Consider the following 22,834-nt stretch of genomic DNA (forward strand, 5'->3'; position numbering starts at 1 on the left):
GGCCCAAGTGTTTTCTCTCTGAGCTCACTAAATTTTTTTTTTCCAAATTGAAAAAAAAATTGAAAGGAAAAATGACCATATGCAACCAATTCCTTCTTTTCTTTTCTTGTTTTTATTTTTTATTTTTTATTTTTTATTTTTTATTTTTTGTCCTGTCTTGAGACGTTGCCTCCCTTTTTTGTCGTTTTTCTTTTCCTATCTTGGGCTTGGTGTTGCTTTCTTCTCCTTCTTCTTCAATCTTCCCTTCTCTCTCTCTCTCTCTCTTTTTTTTTTTTTTTTTTTTCACTAGCCATGATTTTTATTTTTTAATGAATTGAGTGATTTTTTTTTTGGGTTATTTGTCATTTATTTGTTTTTTTTTTTTGATGTATCATTCATTTGTTTTAATTGACCCTATTTTTTAACACAAATATATGAATAAATTTATACAAACTCACTTTTTTCATCTCTCATTTTTTGCTCTTAACCAAATAAAAAATAATTTAAAAATCTTCTCTATTTTTACACTTTTTCAACCAAATAAACCCTTATAATTTACATGATTGTCACAAAGCTTTGATGATCTAGCTGTACCAGCCACTATCCATAGAGACAAGCATTCTGTAGTTCAGGAATAAACTCTTAATTGCTGCTTTACAATATTAATACGCTAAGAATCTGTTTGGTATCAGCTTTAGGTTTTAGATTTTATATATACCTATTTAAAATTTCACTTTTTCTATCTTTTTTCACTTTTTCAAATTTTTGCAAGTTTAGTAAAAAGTTTTCAGCAAGCTACTCCAAAACAAACAAAGAACACTCATGGAAAGTTGCTCATGTCTTACTGTTGAAGTCTTAAATTCATAACGTTAATTTTTGCTTAATAGTACATACTACTACCACCAAATCAAGTTATCCCAGAGCTAGAGGCAACTCCTCATACAGATGAGGGATAAATAGTAGCAGAAGATATCACAAGCTAAAGTAGATAAATTAAAACCCAATTCGTAGCAATTCAAAGCAAAGCAAACTTCAATATTGTAATACAAGAGTGAGAGAAGCTTTTGAATCTACTTGAACTTAACGTAATGCCTAAGAAAAATGTTCCAGATAGTTAAAAAAAGGACCATAAGTCCGACGACTGTCGCAGTGCCTCTCCAAATATCGCGGAAATATACTGTTGTCAAGGATGCCATATTTCGATTCCAGAAGTTTTCATAGTGCCCATTAAGCATTTCACTGAGATCAAAGTAACAAGATTTACATTCCACAATTTGATGACCAAGTTTGTTAACCAATTTCGCCACTGCTTCATCACTGCCAAGCCGGTTAACAATAGCCTTTCTCTCAACCAGCAAATCCACATCTTTCTCAGTGTTGATAAGATAATCCAATAGCAGAATGTAACTGCTGATGTAAGCTTGCTTGGGATAATGACACTGCTCCAAGGCCATGAGGTTTCTGAAAACACATTCAGTTGCATCTCCTACTTCAAAGACAGGGAGTTCCAAGAAAGGTTGCATTTGCTCAAAGCATGGTACGCATTTCATACATGGTAAGCAATTCAAAAGCCATGAGCAGTTAAAAAAAGGGCAGCGTTCCAAGCACCTATCCTTTCTGAATTTTATGTCGAGCAAGCTTCTTTCTTGAACAGCTTTGAATTTCACTCCTGCTTCATCAAGCTTTGTTGCGCAATATAGATGTTTGATCTTTCCTGGAGGTTTCAATTTTTCTGGAATATGAAAATATCTTACCAAATCAGTGAAATGTTTCACTTCCCTATTTCTGTTGGACTTTGGCTGCTTCTTATCATAACAAGAGAAGTAGATGCGGCAAAGCTTAAGAAAGGGAACATATGAAGAATCATTGAAGACGAATTTATATAAATCGTCCAGAATAAAAAACGGAAGCTGATTCTCAAGCAATATCAAGTCTAGCTCTATAGCATTTCTCAGCCATGGTTTGCCTAATATATGATCATCTTGTTCTTCTTCTGGCTTTTCAGAATTCCTCACTACAAGCTCAATTATAAAGATCGCATCCAATAGAATCATTCTTACAAACTGATTCTTGCCTTGTTTAGGGGCCTCTGCATAACTATGGCGGATTTGTAATTCCTTCTCTGTAACGATGCTTGCAAGATCCTCCTGGCTCTTGCTATATTTAGAACAGAAATCCTTAAAGTATCTCAGTTTTTGCTTTTCCATTTCCCTTAAATCTTCATTCCCGTGATGAAAAGGGCCTATAGAAATTAGCTTAGGAGTATAGGCATATTTGTTTACTCTGCGCAGTTTCTTTGGAACCCTGTAGATGCAGCACTCAGGCCACTGAGCAGGCTCCAGGTCTGGTGGAATGTCAATGACCAACTCTTTGCCTTTAAGTTCTTTCTTGGAAACATGATTTGCATCAGCGCGATCCATTGGTTTCCTTTTCCTAGTGACTGACAAGTAAAACACTTATTATTAGCCATAGAATTCAGTCAATCTAACCCACAAAACATATTTCAATAGGTATGCACAATTGCCACCAGTTTCCATTTTGATTCATCAATGGTAAAGTTCGGAGCTTTATAATAGTTTATGATCAATTTTTTTCTTTATTTGAAAAAGTCTAAAAGTTGTGTAGGAACTAAAGTACTGATTAGTCTTCTAGTACCTGTTAAAGCCTTAAAAGTCATCTTTTTTAACCTTTATCTGGGTATAAAACCATGTAGAAACACAGTACTATAACTGAAAGTATAATCTTAACGATAAGCAAGCTTTTTTTTTTTTTGGCTAAGAAAAAAAAAGGAATATTAGAAGCATCAAAAGGTACATGTTAAATGATAATCCTCTTTTTTTTTTTTTTTTTTGAGAAACATGTTAGATGATAATCCAAGTATATGATCAAAGACCCCTCTTTGTATATATACAAAATTGAAAGAAAGCGAGAAAAAAAAAATCTGCATTAAAAGAAGCAGTGCAATATCTGATTTTATCTCAGTTAGTGAAGAATCTGAAAATACCATGTTGGCTAGTATATCAATGAACTGAACTCTCCGCAAAAATCAATGAACTGAACTCAGCAATGAAGAGAATTTTTAACAAATATAAGCTATGAAGAACATAATTAGAGTGAAAAAAGAAGAAGAGAATAAAGAACCTGCAAATATTTCTGGTGAAGAAAAGCTTGTGTGATTCAGATCATCAGATCTCCTCTCTTTTTCTTATTAGTATTTTCTTTACTCTTCTTTACTGATATATAGCAAGCTCTAATCTCTCTCTCTGTCAGAGGGTAAAAGCTCTCTCTCAGGTAAAAAGCACAAAACAATCATGCATCTGCAAAAGGACAAAAATAAATATCCCTTGTCTTTAGCTTTATTTAACATTTTATTTTATATAAACTGACGGCAAAATAGAGGATTTAAATTATGGATGATTAGAACCTGTTAACTAATTAAATTAGAAGACTTTTTATAAAATTTTTAGTGAAATTTTTTCGAACTATAAAGGATATATTAGACTTAGTTTCCAGAAGTTTAATTCTTTGCAAAAATTAGGGCTGTCCACGACCCGCCCGGACCAGAAAACCCGCCCGAAACCCGATCATCTTCACCTGAAACCGCCCGATCAAAGCTTGGTTTTCGTCGGACGGGGGTCGCCGGAGCAAGGACCCGAGACCATCGGTTTGAGTTGCGGGTTGACTGTCTGAGAAATTGACGAACCCGACCCGCCCGATGAGTTGTTCTTCCCTCGTCGGAATCGCGAGTTTCAGCCAAAAATGGGTAAGTCCAAACTCTTAACTCTGATGATATAGCAGATTTCGGCCAAATCCATTAAGATTTCGGCCTGATCTTTACAGTTATAGGGAAATATTGGCCAGATCTCGTTAGATCCGACCAGATCTAACGAGATCCGGCAATATTTTGGCCAAAACTAGGCCAGATTTTGCTCCACTCCGACGAACCTGAAACCGACCAATATGGACCCAAAACTGATACGACCCGAACCGCCAGACCCGAAACTCTATACGGGTTGGTTGCGAGTCAAAATTTTCCCCACCTGATGCATTCAGGTCGGGTCCAGGTTGGGCACAAACCTGACCCGGTCCAACTCGTGGACAGCCCTAACAAAAATCATAAAAATAACCCATACGATTGCATGACAAGTAATGCACAATTAGATAACTTTTTTTTTTTGCTAAATAAAATTATTAGCTAACCTATGACCCTCTTCATCTCAACATCTTATTTATATTTTGAATTTTTTTTTGAACTTAGTATATTTGAACTTATACCCTGTTTGTTTTGTTATAAAACACTCTCAAATGAAAACATTTCAAGTAAAATATTTTTAAGTGTTCGGTGATTTGTAAAATTTCTCAAACACAAATCAATAAAACCAACAATTTAGTCACTGGAGACACTGATTTAATAGTCCATGCAAATAGTTTGGTGGCCAAAATTGGTGGTCTAACAATAGGATTGCCAGCACCGGTCGTTAAATTGGCAATCCAACCATCAAAAGTTTATAAAATGTTTTACTAAGTTTTTAATATTGTGTATGGTTCGACGAAAATTGATTTTTGAAAAATATTTTTGCATTTATGAGTTTTTGGAGCGATTGAAATTGGTGGTCAACTTGTTGACAAATAAATTGTTGTTTTCCAGTTAACTGTAAAATAAAGGCAATTTAGGTGGAAAATTGTTTATCATTTACCGTATGAAAATTTTCATCTCACCAAAAACTCATCGATTGAACCTCTGCCCTCCACTTGCAGCCACCCAACTACCACACCCTTGTCTCTATTCACCTATCAACACGTCGCCACTATCACTAATCACACATATTTTTTATCTAAAATTCTCCTTAATCTATTTTTATTATATACGTTCTTAGGACATGAGAAAAATGTGAAACAGTATTAGAAAATTTTCCTTATAGCATTTTCAAGAACAAAGCCAAAAACTTAAAATATATACTTTTAAGACCATTTTCAAGAATGCAACTAAACCCTTGAAAACTTAAAATATATATTTTTATGAGCATTTTCAAAAATGCAACTAAACCCTTAAAAATGTTTTTTTTTCCTCGAAGAATATTTTATGTCTAGCCAAAAATAATTGAGAGGCAAAACGTTTAAACAATTTTAGAAAAAAAATTTACTGTCAAAAGAAAACATATACAGATGTAACCATTGCAAGCCGAACAAACGGAGCATTAACCGATCACCACGTGACTTAAAACCGAGAGATCTAAGTCCATGTTTACTTTTTTTTTTTTCAGGGAAGAATGACCTTTTCACTGCTATTATGTTTACAATATTTAAATTCAAGTCTGAACATCGTTTGGTTTTTGAGGAATATTGAATATTCATGACCGCTACAGCTTTCACCACGGTACGTTGCCATTGGTTTTTTAACTATTGCCGACACTTAGCTTGGTGAAAGCAATAGTCATGGTGGCTAGACCTATCACCATAGTACTTTTTTTTTTTTTTTTTTGGGAGATAATCACCATAGGACGTTGCTATTGATTCATTGCAGAAAAAATAATTGGGAACTACGCATGATTTAGATTTATATATATTAAAAAATTTATTATCATATTTTAAAATAATATTATCAAAAAGTGATATGGTTTATAAATAATAGTAAAAATAAATTAAATAATAAATAAAATTATGTAAATTTTGCCTATTTTTTATTGAGTCTGATTAATGAATATTTTTAAGGCATATTTTAATTATTTTAAAAAAAAATTCATGAAATTTTTATATAAATTATTTTAAAATATTTTATTAATGTATATTTTAAGTGTACCTAGTAAAATCTTTTTTTTTTTTAATACTGTATAGAGTGATGGTAAGTGCTGCCAAAAAAAAAAAAAAAAATTCACGTAGCGAAAACAGTTTAATATGATATAAAATATTGACTAAAGGACGAAGTATTTCTTTATAGAAACCACCAACCCTATGAACTGTTACTCTAGCTAAAGTATTTCGACATACCGGAAAGAGTTCATATATATTATATATATTTACGGCAGCATGAAGTCCTTCTTTACTTTTCTATTTTTTGGTTTTTGCCGAATGATGATGAAAGTGAAACACATCGCATTGTGCTTTTGCAAAAAGGAGGGGCAAAAATATTCCATGTGTTCCCCACTTTGTATGCAGGCAAAAGATAAAGGGCTTTTCTGAAAACCCATAGACCTGCATATTCGCGTGGTATTATGGTAAAGCAATGCATGATTAGCCCTATAGTCAATTTTTCATTGCGAATTTCTAGTTTTCAACAATCAATGAATTGACATGCACTAATGGGAAAGGTTCAAGTCCAAGACTCTGCACTTAAATTAATTGATAAGGATAAGGATAAGGATCAAATGACAGTTTCATTGAACATAGACAAATATTATATTTGACTGATTATTATTTATCTTTTTCATAATTAGGTAACAATTTGTCTCAACGTGACTCTAATCACAGTGTAACAATTATTAATTAAATTTCATTGGCATTTTATGAATGTGGAAAATGAATCAGACTAATGACTTTTTTCTTTTTCTTTTTTATTTGAAAAATGATATTACAATTAGTAAAAGTGAAAGAAAGTGCCCTTTAGCTTATTACAAGTATAATAAAGTTACAAAAGTAGTATTAGCATAACAGTGTACATTCCAGAATCATCAAAATACATGGAACGAGACAAGACCAAAACAAATTTCAATTGAGATGGAAATCACTTCCATTTAATAATTAATATATTATGACGCCAAATGATTTTCTCAAATCATCAACCATGATGGTGACACTGGTGTAATGGAAATTGCATTGCATTATTGCCTTTTTTTTCTTTTTTTATTTTATATATAATCATTGCGTTATTGCCTTAGTTTTTAACTTTTATTATTAAGCAAAAGCAAACCAATAATATTTGCCTTTTTGACATATCTTTTTCCTCTTGGGAATAGGATTTCCTGTTGCTCTGGTTAACGCATGTAGCACATTCACCAGTCAGTCAAGTGTCACGTGAGCCAACCATCTTCGTAAGATAATTAAATTTAATCACTAATAAGTGGTGTACACGTGCCCTCCAATAATAATAGATTTTTACAAATAAAAGATTAGGCACTATCATCCTAAGTCACACTTTCTTTAATACAGAACCAAATCTCAAACAACTTCTTCCCTACTAAAATGTAATTAATTTGGCACCCAGAGATTTGATCTTTTCTCCAATTCCCATGCCACATGGGTTTGATCTTTTAATTTGAAATTTTGATTTGGTTTTTATAGTATTATTCACCCGCTACTTCATGATAAGAACTATTTCAATCCAATACCAAATGATTAGAGATTAAATTGACACATTTGAAACATTAACAACCATTTTGATAAATAAGATAAACATGAAGGACCAAAATAATAATAAACCTATTTTTAATTATCTTAATATTAAAAATTTACATTTCCTAAATTTTTACTTTAAAAATATATATGAGCTTACAATATACTTACCTAAATTTTTTCTATGTGATTAAACAAAGTATTCATAATGTAAATGCATTTATTTTAATGTCTTAATTATTTGTAGGTGGTAAAGTACTAATTATTTGAGTAAAATGAATTTTTTATATTACTTTTCTAATAATTATAGAAGAAATAATTGATTTTTTTTATTTGATAGTTATAATGGAGGAGAGGGGATTTGAACCGTGGATATCTTCTTGTAGGAAATATCAATAAATGCCAGTTGAGATACAAGACTTTTGGCAAGACACAATCGATTTGGAATATGACATTCTTGGCAAGAAAAAGTTACTTACACTCAGTCAAAAATATATAGATAATTATAGACTTAAATTAGTGAAAATAATTCAATATTTTTCAATTCACTCAAGCAATAGTTCATATTCTTGATTCTCTCTTCTAATTACATGTATATGATCAAAGTTGATTCCCTAAATATTATAACATATGTAAGTGCACAATTGCACCTGGACCCAAAAATATACGTGGGCTCAGGCCCAATGAGCCTTAAACAATTCAATTTGTAGAGTGTGGGTTCGCAATCTAATTCGATGGTGCTTGAAACTTGATGAACGGGCCAAAATATTACAATATTTATAAACAATGGACAAATAGAGAAAAATGAACCTCCTCGGACGTAGGCCGAGGATCCTTTGTATATTATTTCTCTTTTTTTCTTATAAAGGTTACAGCTTCTAGTCCTTCTTAAGTTCTTTCCAAAAGGCCTCCCCCTCCCTGCTACCCCATTCTCCCCTTAAATACTTCATTTCCTTCTCCCTTTATCCACGTGTCACCCAAAATTTTCTTCTACCACCTTTTTGAAATCTTTAAATACTAGCCAGAAGGCTGAACTCCACTGTTCAGGGGTCACTTCCCCATTAATGCGGCCAGGGAGGTAAGTGCAGGGTCTTTAATGTGGAGGCAGCAACCTTTTCCTGAGATATTTCTCTTACACCGAAATGTCTAGAGGGTATTTGGACTCCCTCTATAACCTACAGTCTTTCCAGAACTCTGCCCTGATCTTTCTAGTGAACCTCCAAGTAGTCACTGGTCTGTCCGAGGAGTGACTCTTCCTCGGATGAATCCTCGGGCCCTCGGCTTGTGAGCCAACTCATGGCCCTAAAAGCCTTTAGTCAAGAACAAACTAGCGCCCATTGATTAAGCCCAAGGCCCAAATACCCACTTAGGTTCTTTCACTCCCCACAATAGCCCCTCAAAACTTTATTTTTCCCTATCCGAGGAGAAAAATGGAGTTTTGATCCGACCTAAACTTCCCCCACATGTTTCATACCTCACCACGTGTGTGGAAATCGTTTCATTTCCCAGAAAATGCCGTCTGGCGCTTTGAATTTCAAAAACGCGCGCATTTATGACCGCAAGTTACACCTTGTTTCCCACGTTCAACGGTGAGATGAACATCCAACGGTCCGTATTGCCCCCTGAAAATTTGGCGGGATGAATCCAATTTCGAGGCCGCTTTACGCACGTCATAACGCTTTGGAAATATGCGCCTTCATTTATTTCTTCAGAACTTAATCATATCAAAACATCAGTCATTGCCTTTTCTCTCAAGAAATCCGTGGAAACTCGCATAACTACGAACTCGTAAGTTCCTACTTTTTCTTTTACTCCTTTCTCCTCGGATTCTATCCTCGGCTCCCTTCCTAACCATTTTCCTTCTTAAAACTTTCCCTTTCCTTTCTCATAGATGGGTAGATTTAAGTGTTTAGTTGACACCGCCGCTGGGATGGAAGGTTTTAGGGCCAAATACCAGATTCCCAGCGATGTAGGCTTGAGATACTGTCCGGCGGAAGCCGTAGGTAGTTCTAGGAATACGGGAGAGGTCATTATCCCTATGATTGCCTTCATAGAAGGTGGGATGACCCTCCCTATGAGAAGCGTAACTAGGGAATATCTTCGCAATCACCGGTTGTGCCCTGACCAGTGTGCCCCCAATGTATTTAGGGTCTTAGGAAGCATCGATGCCCTAAATGAGCAGATGGGCTTGAACCTCACTTGGCATGACGTTGTCTTCATGTACGAATACCACAAACTTAGGAACGTAGGCTATTACATTAAATCCCGGTCTAGTGTAGTTAGGTTAATTTCCTATTTGCCCAAGTCTAATAAAGGCATGAAGGACGACTACCTCATCGCCTCAGGCAACTGGCACGACGGCCCACACTGCCCAGTCGTATGAGGAGATCCAGGTGTGACTCCTTAGGATCTAATTTCCCAACCTTGTAATTCCATCTAAAAATCCTTAAATGCTTATTTACTTTCACAAACTGTCTAACTCCAATTTGTTATATGCATTACTAATCTGACCACATTTGCCTTTTTGGGTGTCTTTTTCCTCAGACAAACAACTCGTGCGCCTACGCCTGAGCCATTGCAACGTCGCTGACCTGAACCGCGTGCTGCGCTCAGAAGTTTTCGTGAGTGAAGATTTACAGCTGAGAGCGGCTCACCTAATACTAGGGTTCGACCCAATATCCTCGGACTTCTAGGAGATAGAGAACGCGATTATCACGGGAGATAGGAGGCGCAAGAGAATAAACGTAGCAAGACCAAACTTTCTTGCTGACTACGACATCCTCGATGACCCCAACACCATTCTGTACACGCGTCCCATTGCGGCGATCCCTCTCTCGATGCACTCTCAAGCAACTGCTGTCCCAAAGGAGCAAGTGTCCTCTACGCACACATTGGACGACGAGATAGACAAATTTCAGCTCGAGGACGTCGAAAGACCCCGAGGAAACCAGTTCGTCATGCTTTTTGACGAGGAAGAAGAGCCCACTGAGGCCTCCAGAGTTGCAGGGTTAGTAGTTGCCCATCCAGAAGACGATTCCGAGGAGGAAGAAATGGACAAGCTTCAAGGCCTTCTAACTAAGAGAGGCGAGAAAGTTGCCCAAAAGAGAGCGGGAAGGTCCCAAGTTCCTCCGTCTTTGCCACCTCCCCCTCCTCCAGCCGAACCTAAACTTCCAGTTGAGGAGCCCAAGAAGAAAAGAAAGGGGGAGGCCGAGGAGACTGGTGGCGAAAAACAAAAGAAGCCACGACAACAGCCACAGCCAGCTCAGCAGCAGAAGCTAGACAAGGGCAAAGGACGGGCTCGTTCGGTTGAGAGTGGGGAGATTAGAGACATGGCCGAAGTGCGCCGAGCATTGGCTACCTGGTCTCCTGACTTAAGACTGGACGGAGCACCAATTTCTTGCCAGTCCAGCATTAGGGCAGTCCAACAAGGCCACGCCCACCACCTGGCCGACGCGTTGGAACGCCCTCTTCTGCTGCCCAAGGATATGGAAACCTTGGAAAAAATGAGCCAACCTCAGCTGTTCCTGTCTTTAAAAAGGGAATTAGCCCTTGTAAGTTTAACTTCTTATGAATATTTCATTTTTCATAATATCGGATTATTAGTGAGTGTTTTGCTATATCTAATTCTCTAACACTTTGTTGTAGGCTGTTCAAGAAGTCTTTGTCGCCGAGAAGTTCGTGGAGGACTCTCGGAAGAAGGCCAGAATGGAGGCTGATATTCGGATGGAGACTGAGAAGTCCCTAGGCCAGGCCATCGCAGAAAATGAGAAACTCACCTCTCAGCTGGCTGATTTGAAAAGAGAAAGAGACGGTGCCGAGGCCAGCCTGAGAACTATGAGGACTCAAGTAGAGAGGCAGCGCAAGCTTCTCCACCAAAAGAATGATGAGCTCTCCCAGGCCCAGAAGGAACGCTCGGACTTGGAGAAGGAGCTCGCGCAAATGAAAGAGGAAGCTAGCACCTTCAAGCGTTCTCTGGAGGTCGCCAAGCATGCAAGTTATGAGGAAGGGGTAGCTGCAACAGAAGACCAGCTGACAGAGGCTTTCGCGGCCTTGTGCCGAGAATACTGTCAGCAAGTCTGGGGGGAAGCCCTAAACGTAGCAGGGGTTCCTTCAGCCTCCGAGCTAAGGAAATTCGAGAACGTTTGGCTTCCTCTTGACATACAGGAGATAGAAGAGGCTCCTGCTGTTGCTCCTACCCTTGAGGCAGCTCCTCCTGCTCTTCTTCCTATAGTCCCAGAGCTCATTCCAGATCCTACAGACCCTTCAGGTTCCAATAAAGAGAAGAAAGGGAGTGGGGATGCCAAGAAGGGCCTAAGCCAACGTATGGAGCCTATCGTCCCTCCAATCACTACAACAGACAAAGGGAAAAAAGTCCTGTCTGCCTTTGAATTGGAACTAAAAAGCACCGAGGCTAGCAGTACTTCTCAGCAAGACCCCCCTCCAAGAGCTTAGGGTCGAGCTTAGGGCTTCTTTTTCTCTATACTTGAAATTTTCCATGTAATGATATATATATTGACATAATTAATGGAAGACAATTTTATTTGATTTTCATCTGAGTTGTGTTTATTTCATTTTTTCATCTTTATGTTTACCATAAAGTTCTCATTAGCACACAGCGAATAGAAAGAATGGGATAAATAGGTCCATTTTCAGCAGTATGGAACAATTAAAACTTGTGAAATAAATAAGTTCACTTTCAGCAGTCCGAGGACCCTACCTTATCAAATTTCTTCCTAACACTTAAAGATATATAACTTAAGTCTCAATTTGACCACAGTTCTATTCGAAAAAAAATCAAACATCAATCTTAACAAGGCATGTGGTCAGAGGACCTTACAAAACCAAGTTTCTATTTGGTACTTAGTAATAGTAACTTAAGATATTAATTTCCCTAAAGTAGAAGGCCCGAGGACCCGGCATAACTAAGGTTCTGTTTAACAAATAATAAGATATCAATTTTCACAAGGTATTTAGTCCGAGGACCGTGCATAACCAAGTTTCTATTTGATACTTAGTAATGGTAACTTAAGATGTTAATTTCCCCAAAGTAGAAGGCCCGAGGACCCGACATAACTAAGGTTCTGTTTAACAAATAATAAGATATCAATTTCCACAAGGTATGTAGTCCGAGGACCGTGCATAACCAAGTTTCTGTTTGATACTTAGTAATAGTAACTTAAGATGTTAATTTCCTCAAAGTAGAAGGCCCGAGGACCCGGCATAACTAAGGTTCTGTTTAACAAATAATAAGATATCAATTTTCACAAGGTATGTAGTCCGAGAACCCGGCATAACTAAGGTTCTATTTAACAAATAATAAGATATTAATTTCCACAAGGTATGTAGTCCGAGGACCGTGCATAACCAAGTTTCTGTTTGATACTTAGTAATAGTAACTTAAGATGTTAATTTCCTCAAAGTAGAAGGCTCGAGGACCCGGCATAACTAAGGTTCTGTTTAACAAATAATAAGATATCAATTTCCACAAGGTATGTAGTCTGAGGACCGTGCATAACCAAGTTTCTGTTTGATACTTAGTAATAGTAACTTAAGATGTTAATTTCTCCAAAGTAGAAGGCCCGAGGACCCGGCATAACTAAGGTTCTGTTTAACAAATAATAAGATATCAATTTCCACAAGGTATTTAGTCCGAGGACCGTGCATAACCAAGTTTCTGTTTGATACTTAGTAATGGTAACTTAAGATATTAATTTCCCCAAAGTAGAAGGCTCGAGGACCCGGCATAACTAAGGTTCTGTTTAACAAATAACAAGATATCAATTTCCACAAGGTATGTAGTCCGATGACCGTGCATAACCAAGTTTTTGTTTGATACTTAGTAATAGTAACTTAAGATGTTAATTTTCCCAAAGTAGAAGGCCCGAGGACCCGGCATAACTAAGGTTCTGTTTAACAAATAATAAGATATCAATTTCTACAAGGTATGTAGTCCGAGGACCGTGCATAACCAAGTTTTTGTTTGATACTTAGTAATAGTAACTTAAGATGTTAATTTCCCCAAAGTAGAAGGCCCGTGGACCCGGCATAACTAAGGTTTTGTTTAACAAATAATAAGATATCAATTTCCACAAGGTATGTAGTCCGACGACCATGCATAGCCAAGTTTCTGTTTGATACTTAGTAATAGTAACTTAAGATGTTAATTTCCCCAAAGTAGAAGGCCCGAGGACCCGGCATAACTAAGGTTCTGTTTAACAAATAATAAGATATCAATTTCCACAAGGTATGTAGTCCGAGGACCATGCATAACCAAGTTTCTGTTTGATACTTAGTAACAGTAACTTAAGATGTTAATTTCCCCAAAGTAGAAGGCCCGAGGACCCGGCATAACTAAGGTTCTGTTTAACAGATAATAAGATATCAATTTCCACAAGGTATTTAGTTCGAGGACCGTGCATAACCAAGTTTCTGTTTGATATTACGAGAGTTGTAATTGATAAGTTCATATACATTTATAACTTAAACCACAGATGACAAAAATGCCTTTTATTAATAATAATACCTTCGAAGGTTGTTTACATTTCATGGACGTTGTACAACTTTTTTCATCTAAATCAGCTAGTCGATATGACCCTATGCCTGCTACAGAAATAATCCGATATGGTCCTTCCCAGTTTCGTCCCAATTTTTCCCAAGTTGGATTTCTTGCAGTACCCACGACTTTTCTCAGAACCAGATCCCTAGGCGCTAGGGGCTTGAGCTTCACACAGGCATCATACCCTCGTTTAAGCTTCTGCTGATAATAAGCCATTTGGACCATAGCTGTCTCTCGCCGTTCCTCCACTAGATCTAGGCTCTTCTCTAGGAGGCCGTTGTTGTTTTCTGGGCTAAAAGTACTTGTCCTTAGTGTGGGGAAACTAGACTCTAAAGGGATCACTGCCTCGGCCCCATAAGTCATAGAGAATGGTGTTTCTCCTATGGATCTACGCGGCGTAGTTCGATACGTCCATAAGACATGCGGTAGTTCTTCCACCCATCTACCCTTTGCATCGTCCAGTCTTTTCTTGAGTCCACTAACTATAACCTTGTTGACGGCCTCGGCCTGCCTATTTCCCTGAGGATAAGCTGGAGTGGAGTACCTATTCATGATGCCCATGTCACTACAATATTTCCTAAAAGCTCTACTGTCAAATTGAACCCCATTGTCCGAAATGAGTGTATGTGGTACCCCAAATCTAGTAACGATGTTTTTCCAGATGAACCTCTTGGAATCGACGTCCCTAATATTTGCCAAGGGCTCAGCCTCTACCCATTTGGTGAAGTAGTCGGTCCCTACAAGCAACCACCTTTTCTTTCTTACAGCCCTCGGAAATGGTCCTACTATGTCCAATCCCCATTAAGCGAAAGGCCACGGACTGGAGAGAGGGTTAAGGGTTCCTCCAGGCTGATGAATGTTAGGAGCGAACCTTTGGCACTGATCACACTTTCTTGCATAATCCTGAGCTTCCTTCTGCATATTGGGCCACCAATATCCTTGAGTCAGGGCCCTATGGGCTAGGGACCTTCCTCCAGTGTGGCTTCCACAAATCCCCTCGTGCAGTTCTTCCAAAAGTGCCTCCGTTGACTCGGGGTGCATGCATAACAGATATGGTCTGGAGAACGATCGTTTATACAGCTTCTGATCCTCGGACAACCAGAAACGCGTTGCCTTTCAACGGATCTTGTCCGCTTCAGACTTGTCGTTGGGCAGAATGTCATTTTTCAGAAAAGATACCATAGGGTCAATCCAACTAGGTCCAGGCCTTATTAAGTGGATCCGAACTGCAGAAACAGTAGTAAGAGCTGGCTCTAGCAAATCTTCAACAAGGATAGTCCTAGGTAAACTCTGAACCGAGGATGTCGCTAAGGTAGCCAAGGAGTCTGCATGTATTTCCACTTCTAGAAACGTGTGATAGGATAAAGGAATCGAAGCTAGATTGTAAACGTTTGACCTGGGCCAAGTATTCTTGCATTCTTGGGTCCCTAGCCCCCATGGTCCCAGTTACCTGACCGACCACTAACTGAGAATCCGAGTGCATATGAACTCCCTTTCCACCCATCTTATACACCATGTTCATGCCGACCAGGACTGCATCGTACTCGGCCTCATTATTGGTAGCCGAGAACGCCAACCTCAGAGATTTTTCAAAGATAATTCCCTCGGGGGATACCAGGACAAGTCCGATACCAGACCCTTTCTGGTTAACGGCCCCATCAACATACACCTCCCAAGTCGGGGTTCCTATACCCGTGATCACGCCCACTGATTTTTCATCCATGTGTAATTCTTTTATAGCTTCTTCCAACAATGGTTCGGCGAACTCCGCCATCAAATCCGCAAGAACTTGGCCTTTTATTGAGGTGCGCGGCATGTATTTGATGTCAAAAGCTCCTAAAATAGTTCCTCATTTAGCCGCCCTTCCAGAGTACTCAGTGCTACGCAAAACTGACTTGAGAAGCAGTTGGGTCAGAACTACAACGGTGTGGGATTGGAAGTAATGAGGAAGCCTCCGCATGGCATAAACTATGGCTAAGAGTGCTTTCTCCAAAAGTAAGTAACGCACCTCGGCGTCATTCAGCGTTTTACTGACGTAATAGACCGGTCTTTGCACCCCACCGTCGTCCCTTATGAGGACCAGGCTGACCGCATGGACGGCCACTGCCAAATACGCAAACAGGACCTCATCCACTTCAAGCCGAGACATAATAGGTGGCCGGGAAAGATATTCCTTAAGTTGTTGGAAGGCTACAACGCACTCCTCGGACCATTGGAACCCCCTCCACCTATTCAGAAGTTGGAAGAAAGGCTTGCATCGGTCAGCTGACCAAGAGATGAACCTGCTGAGAGCAGCGATCATTCCGGTTAATTTCTGAACTTCTTTAGGATTTCGAGGTGGCTGTAAGGTCTGAATAGCTCTGACTTGTGTTGGATTCACCTCTATACCTCTATGAGTAACCATATAACCCAAGAGCTTCCCAGAACTCACACCAAAAGAACACTTCGAGGCGTTAAGACGCAACTTGTACTTTCTAAGTACCTGAAAGGTGTCGTCTAAATCCTTCACGTGTGCAGATATCGTCTTACTCTTCACTACCATGTCATCCACGTATATCTCAATGGTCTTTCCAAGCTGCAACTCAAACATTCTAGTCATCATCCTCTGGTAAGTAGCCCCAGCATTCTTCAATCCGAACGGCATCACTTTATAGTAATAATTCCCTGTTGGAGTAATAAAGGCAGTTTTCTCCTGATCTTCTGCTGCCAGTGGAATTTGGTGATAACCCTGGAAGGCATCCAAAAAGCTTATCCCAGGATGTCCGACGGTGGCATCCACTAGCTGGTCGATGCGCGGCATTGGGAATGAGTCTTTTGGGCAGGCTTTGTTTAAATCTGTGAAGTCCACACATACTCGCCATTTCCCACTTTTCTTTTTGACCACAACCGTGTGCGCCAACCACTCCAGATAGAAAACTTCCTTAATAGCCCCAGCCCTCTTGAGCTTGAGTACCTCTTCCTTAACGGCTTCAGAGTGCTCCCTGGAGGAACGCCGAGGAGGTTGCCTTCTAGGAGGAATAGCAGGATTGACGTTCAAATGATGATAAATGAAGCTTGGGTCAACCCCCGGAGCCTCATAGGGGCCCAAGCAAAAATATCGACGTTGTTCTTTAGAAACTCCACCAATTCCATCTTCTCCTGGTGTGGTAAACATACCCCAACCTGGAAGAACCTTTCGGGATCATCCGATATCAAAAAATTCTCAAGGTCTTCGCATATGGCCTCCTCTGCTGTCACCACATCGGGCACATCCAGAGTCGTTAATTGTTATAAGTCTTTCACAGCCGAGGTCGAGGACTGCGTTTCGGTCTGATGCAGCACTGCGGCCGATATGCATTGCCGAGCCATCAATTGGCTGCCGAGAATCTCTTCGATGCACTCCCCCGAAGGGAACTTAACCTTAACATGCAAGGAGGAGGAAACGGCTCCCAGAGTGTGCAGCCAGGGCCGAGCAAGGATGGCTGTGTATGGGGAATATGCATCGACTATGATAAAATCCACCTTGACCATCTCGGAGCCAAATTGCACGGGCAACCGAATCTGTCCCTTTGGTATAACGGCTTTCCCTTTAAAACTTATTAACGGCGAGTCGTAAGGGGTGAGGTCCTCCAATTTCAACTTTAGCCCTTAAATAAGTCAGGATACATGATATCCGCGCCGCTGCCTTGATCAATCATTACCCTTCTCACATCATACTTCCCTATCCTCAGAGTAACCACTAGGGCGTCGTCATGGGGTTGGATGGTCCCAACCTTATCCTCCTCTGAAAATCCCAAGACGGGCACACTTAGCTTCAGTCTCTTCGGCTTGGAGCCCCCCTCCTCGGCTTGGGAGTCCGAAACGGCCATCACCCTAGTAGGACATGAGCCAGTCCTGCCCGGCGCAGCAAAGATAACGTTGATCGTTCCGAAAGGAGGCTGAGATGAGTTATTCCTCTGATTATTCGAGCCAGACTGACTGCCCTGCCTGCTAGGTTGGTACAGGTGCTGCTTTAACTTTCCCTCGCTAACAAGCTGCTCCAAGTGATTCCAGAGAGTCCGACAGTTCTCGGTAGTATGACCCACGTCTTGATGGTACTGACAAAAGAGATTTTGGTTCCTCTTGGCAGGATCCCCCGCCATCTTACTGGGCCATCTGAAGTAGGGTTCCTTACGGACCTTCTCCAGTAGCTGGTGTACCGGCTCTCGGAATACAGCATTAACTGTCTGAGGTGCCGCCGAGCTAGACTGCCCGGAGTAATCTCTTCTCGGCTTGTTGTTGTGATACCTGTCCGACCTGAAATCCCTTCTCTCCTGCGGGATAACCTTCGCCTTACCCTTCCCCTGCTGTTGGTCTTCCTTGACCCTTTTATATTCGTCAATACGGTCCATAAGGCGACGTACACTCCGTACGGGTTTTTTGGTCAAGGACTTCCTCAAGTCATGATAAGTTAGAAGGCCCACCTTAAAAGTATTGATCGCCACCTCATCAAAATCACCATCTATCTCATTAAACATCTCCCAATACCTGTCGAAGTATGCTTTCAACGTCTCGCCCTCCTTCATAGCCATAGACAACAGTGAGTCCAACGGTCGAGGACCTCTGCTGCATGTAATAAACCTTGACGTAAATGCTCTGGTCAGTTCCCCGAAGGAACTTATAGACCCTGATTTGAGATCGTTGAACCATCTCATTGTGAGAATGCACAACCATTCTCTGGTTAAAGTGGCTCACATGTTCCACCGGGTCAGTTCGGCCGTTATAAATGGTGAAGGTGGGCTGGGTGAACCTCCTGGGGAGCCTCCCATTCTCAATCCTGCGCGAGAATGGCGATTTGGAGAGCTGGTGCAACGCCCGGCTCATGGCATTGTTCCCTAAGCCCCTGGAGGGGAGCTTCCTGCTCCTATGACCCGTTAGGCTATCCTCTTCGCAAGAGGATGTTCTGCTGGGGGGCGACCATGACCTCGAACTATAACTACTTCCCCGGGATTTCCCGGAAGAGGTACTGAATGAGGGTGAGGCACGCCTCCGCCTAACGCGACGCAGCTTCTTCTTAAGGTGATCAATCTCCTTCTGCATGGCTTTAGCACCATCTTCATGGGCGGTACTGGCCCCTCCACTGTGAGTATGACTTGCTCTAGGATACTCGGTATGAACGCTACCCTCTCGATCCCTCCGGCGCTCAAGACGCTCGAAAAGATTCTCAGGTTGCGATCCCTGAGATTCTGCATGGTGTGAGCCTAAGCCTACCATGGTGTTCGAGTTCTCCCACCTTAGATTCCCACATACGGCGCCAATTGTAAGTGCACAATTGCACCTGGACCCAAAAATATACGTGGGCTTAGGCCCAATGAGCCTTAAACAATTCAATTTGTAGAGTGTGGGTTTGCAATCTATTTCGATGGTGCTCGAAACTTGATGAACGGGCCAAAATATTACAATATTTATAAACAATGGACAAATAGAGAAAAATGAACCTCCTCGGACGTAGGCCGAGGATCCTTTGTATATTATTTCTCTTTTTTTCTTATAAAGGTTACAACTTGTAGTCCTTCTTAAGTTCTTTCCAAAAGGCCTCCCCCTCTCTGCTACCCCATTCTCCCCTTAAATACTTCATTTCCTTCTCCCTTTATCCACGTGTCACCCAAAATTTTCTTCTACCACCTTTTTGAAATCTTTAAATACTAGCTAGAAGGCTGAACTCCACTGTTCAGGGGTCATTTCCCCATTAATGCGGCCAGAGAGGTAGGTGCATGGTCTTTAATGTGGAGGCAGCAGCCTTTTCCTGAGATATTTCTCTTACACCGAAATGTCTAGAGGGTATTTGGACTCCCTCTGTAACCTACAATCTTTCCAGAACTCTGCCCTGATCTTTCTAGTGAACCTCCAAGTAGTCATTGGTCTGTCCAAGGAGTGACTCTTCCTCGGATGAATCCTCGGGCCCTCGGCTTGTGAGCCAACTCATGGCCCTAAAAGCCTTTAGTCAAGAACGAACTAGCGCCCATTGATAAAGCCCAAGGCCCAAATACCCACTTTGGTTCTTTCACTCCCCACAACATAAATAAGTATTGCACATGTGACCTATGATAGATGTGCAATACTATTCTTAACAATCGATTTGGAATACATTCATATTCTTAACGATATCAATCTTAAAAAATAAAAATCTCTATTTCAGGTTCAGTGACCTGTGATGTAATAGAAATCAATTCCTAAATTATCATAACACCTAATGAGTATTATATATGAGCAGCCGAATTACAAATTAAACCCTTAAAATTCATCTAAATATCAATTTACTCATATAACTTTTGATTTATTCATTTCGGTCTTATAACTTTAAATTTTTATCAATGTAGTCCTTATATCTACTCTAGTAAGTGGGTTTCTATTAAGTTCCCCTAAAACTACATCGTTTGAAAATCTAAAAACTAGCAAAAAAAATTTCGTTAAGCTTGAATGATTTGTAGAGGAACCCTACCCCTCTGATCCATTCTACACGCAATCTCTTCTCCGTTGATACATTTTTCAATTTGTAGTTAAATTCCTTTTGTACTTGCCTTTGCAATTAACTTATCAACATTTTTCATTACTTTTTAAAATGAAGCTCTATTCTTTAATTGCCAGGCTATAAATTCTCAAGAATATAAGGGGTAACGGCATATTGGAATGGAATAAGACAAAATGACTATGTTAAAAGTGGAAGAAATTATAAAAATAAATAAATCAGAAGTTGCATGACTAAATTGAATTTTGGCAAAGTTAGAATGTGTAATTTAGAAATTTCAAAATGAGTTCTTATTAAAATAAGTCAAAGAACTAATTTCTTATTAAAAATTTCAAAATGAACTGATAACATACAACACACCGAACATTGGCTAGTTATTCTTAAAAGAATAATCAATAGTAGGCATTAACCTTACAAGAAGCAATGATATTCTTATTAGCTTGCAGTAGAAAAGTGAAATAACAGTAGATAAACCATTATTGGCTAAAATACATACTCAATTATATGGTAATTAGGAACAAAAGGGTATCATAGGATAAAAAAAAAATGACAATCTCAGAAGCAATCATAACATGTAAACCAAACCCAATACACTCCAACAGATACTGATCACAACTCATGTTTTCAATCTTTTTAATGACGTACGTAAGGCCTTATGAAATTCCAAAGAGTGAACCCCAGGACTATAAGACCAATAATAGTTGCAGTACCTCTCCAAAGATTGGAGAAATAGCTACTTCTCAAGTTTCCCATATTACGATTGCAACATTCGTCATAGTGCTTGTTAAGGTCTTGAGCGAGACCAAAATAACAGGAACCCGTTTCCACAATTTCTAGTCCAAGTTTGTTTACCATTGTGGCAATTGCTTCATTGCTGCCTAACATGTTAATTATAATCTTTTTGTCAACGAGCAACTCCACGTCTTCTCTAGTGTTGATAAGATAATCCAAGAGACATATATAATTGCATATGTAAGCTTCAGATGGATAGTGACATTGCTCTAGGGCCATGAGGTTTCGAAAAAGGCCTTCAGTTTTGTCTTCTACCAAAAACTGAGGAACATACAGGAAAGTTTGAGTACCTTCCAAGCAAGGAAAGTACTTCAAGCATGGTAAGCAATTTAAGAGCCATGAGCAATTGAAGCATGGGCATCTTTTCAATGGCATGTTTGGGAATTGAATGTCAAGTAACATGCTTCCCTTTTCACTTGTTCTGAATATCACTCCTGCCTCGTACAACTCTGTTGCACTATGTAGATCAGAAATGATGCCATTTCCACTTTTAAGGGTAGATGGATAATAGAAATATCTGATCAAATCAGTGAAATGTTTTATTTCCTTCTCGGGCAATTTCTTGCCAGTGAGATGAAAAAACTTACATGCAAGCCTACGAAAGGAAATATTGTTGTTTTCTTCAGACCTGGAAAATTGATTGTGAAACTCCTTTAGGATAAAAAATGGAAGCTGATTCTCAAGTAATATCAAGTCATGGCTTATGCCTACCTTTAGCCATGGTTTACTTAATATATAATCATTTTCATATTCTTCCTCCATGTAACTCCTCAAGAAGAGCTCAATGATAAATGTTGAATCCAATAGAACCATTTTCACGAAATCTTCATGGCAAATATCAAAGCTTTCTGAGTAACAACGGCGAATCTTTTCTTCGTTTTCTTCAATGATCCTTGCTATTTCGTTTTGGGATTTCCTAGTTCGATTACAAAATTTCTTTAAGTAACCCACTTTCAGCTTTTCCATTTCCCTTAGTTCTCTTTCACCATCCTTGTCTCTTGGTTCTTTTCCACCATAGTGAAAAGGGCCTATTGATATTAGCTTTGGAGTGTAGGCCTCTTTATTTACCTCGCGAAGTTTCTTGGGGGCCCTGTAGATGCAGCACTCGGGCCACCAGGCTGGCTCCATGGCTAGTGAGACATCAATGATCGACTCATGGCACATAAGATCATTTTCCATGACTATTGGAATGTCAATGCTCAGCTCTTTGCGCATACGATTATTTTTAAGTGAACCAGCAACAGTAGTAGGCAACGTATCGCCAAAGTTCCTTTTTTTTTTCCTAATGACAAGCAGAATAATTAATCACTTGCACTATGATAAAATCTTTTTATTTCATTTTTTATAACTCAATTTTTATAATGAATGAGGAGGGGAGATTCCAACCCTATTCTCCTAATAAAAAACACCAAGTAATGCTATAAAATTACACAATTCTGAACGATTATAAGAATAATTTTAGAGACACACCCAACTATATAAACCCAAATCCACAATATACGTAAGGGTTATCTTATAATTGGAGCATCTATTGTTTTTTTGTTTTTTTTTTTTTTTGGAGCAAGTATTCATGGTAGTTTCATGTGTAAGTCTTGAAATTCAATCAAAAGTTGATAGCTAAGCATGCTATGAAATTAAGTGTGTGTTTAGGTGTGTCAGTAGGTGGATTGCTATTATAATGGAACCGATAG

General features: G+C 39.4%; 2 protein-coding genes across 2 annotated transcripts; both read right to left on the bottom strand.

The window, feature by feature from the left end:
* Window positions 1-799: 799 nt before the first annotated feature.
* LOC142614557 (UPF0481 protein At3g47200-like) lies at window positions 800-3,262 on the bottom strand. Its single transcript, XM_075787092.1, has 2 exons — window positions 3,121-3,262; window positions 800-2,419 (listed from the first exon to the last, which is right to left on the bottom strand). The coding sequence occupies exon 2, from the start codon at window positions 2,397-2,399 to the stop codon at window positions 1,050-1,052; it is 1,350 nt and encodes a 449-aa protein (XP_075643207.1). The 5' UTR covers window positions 2,400-2,419; window positions 3,121-3,262; the 3' UTR covers window positions 800-1,049.
* A 17,688-nt stretch (window positions 3,263-20,950) lies between these two features.
* LOC142614803 (UPF0481 protein At3g47200-like) lies at window positions 20,951-22,367 on the bottom strand. The gene has a single exon (XM_075787438.1). It carries the CDS (start codon window positions 22,356-22,358, stop codon window positions 20,985-20,987), a length of 1,374 nt encoding a protein of 457 aa, XP_075643553.1. The 5' UTR covers window positions 22,359-22,367; the 3' UTR covers window positions 20,951-20,984.
* Window positions 22,368-22,834: the final 467 nt, after the last annotated feature.

This window comes from Castanea sativa, chromosome 11, assembly GCF_040712315.1.
Source record: "Castanea sativa cultivar Marrone di Chiusa Pesio chromosome 11, ASM4071231v1".
Taxonomy (NCBI): Eukaryota; Viridiplantae; Streptophyta; class Magnoliopsida; order Fagales; family Fagaceae; genus Castanea; species Castanea sativa.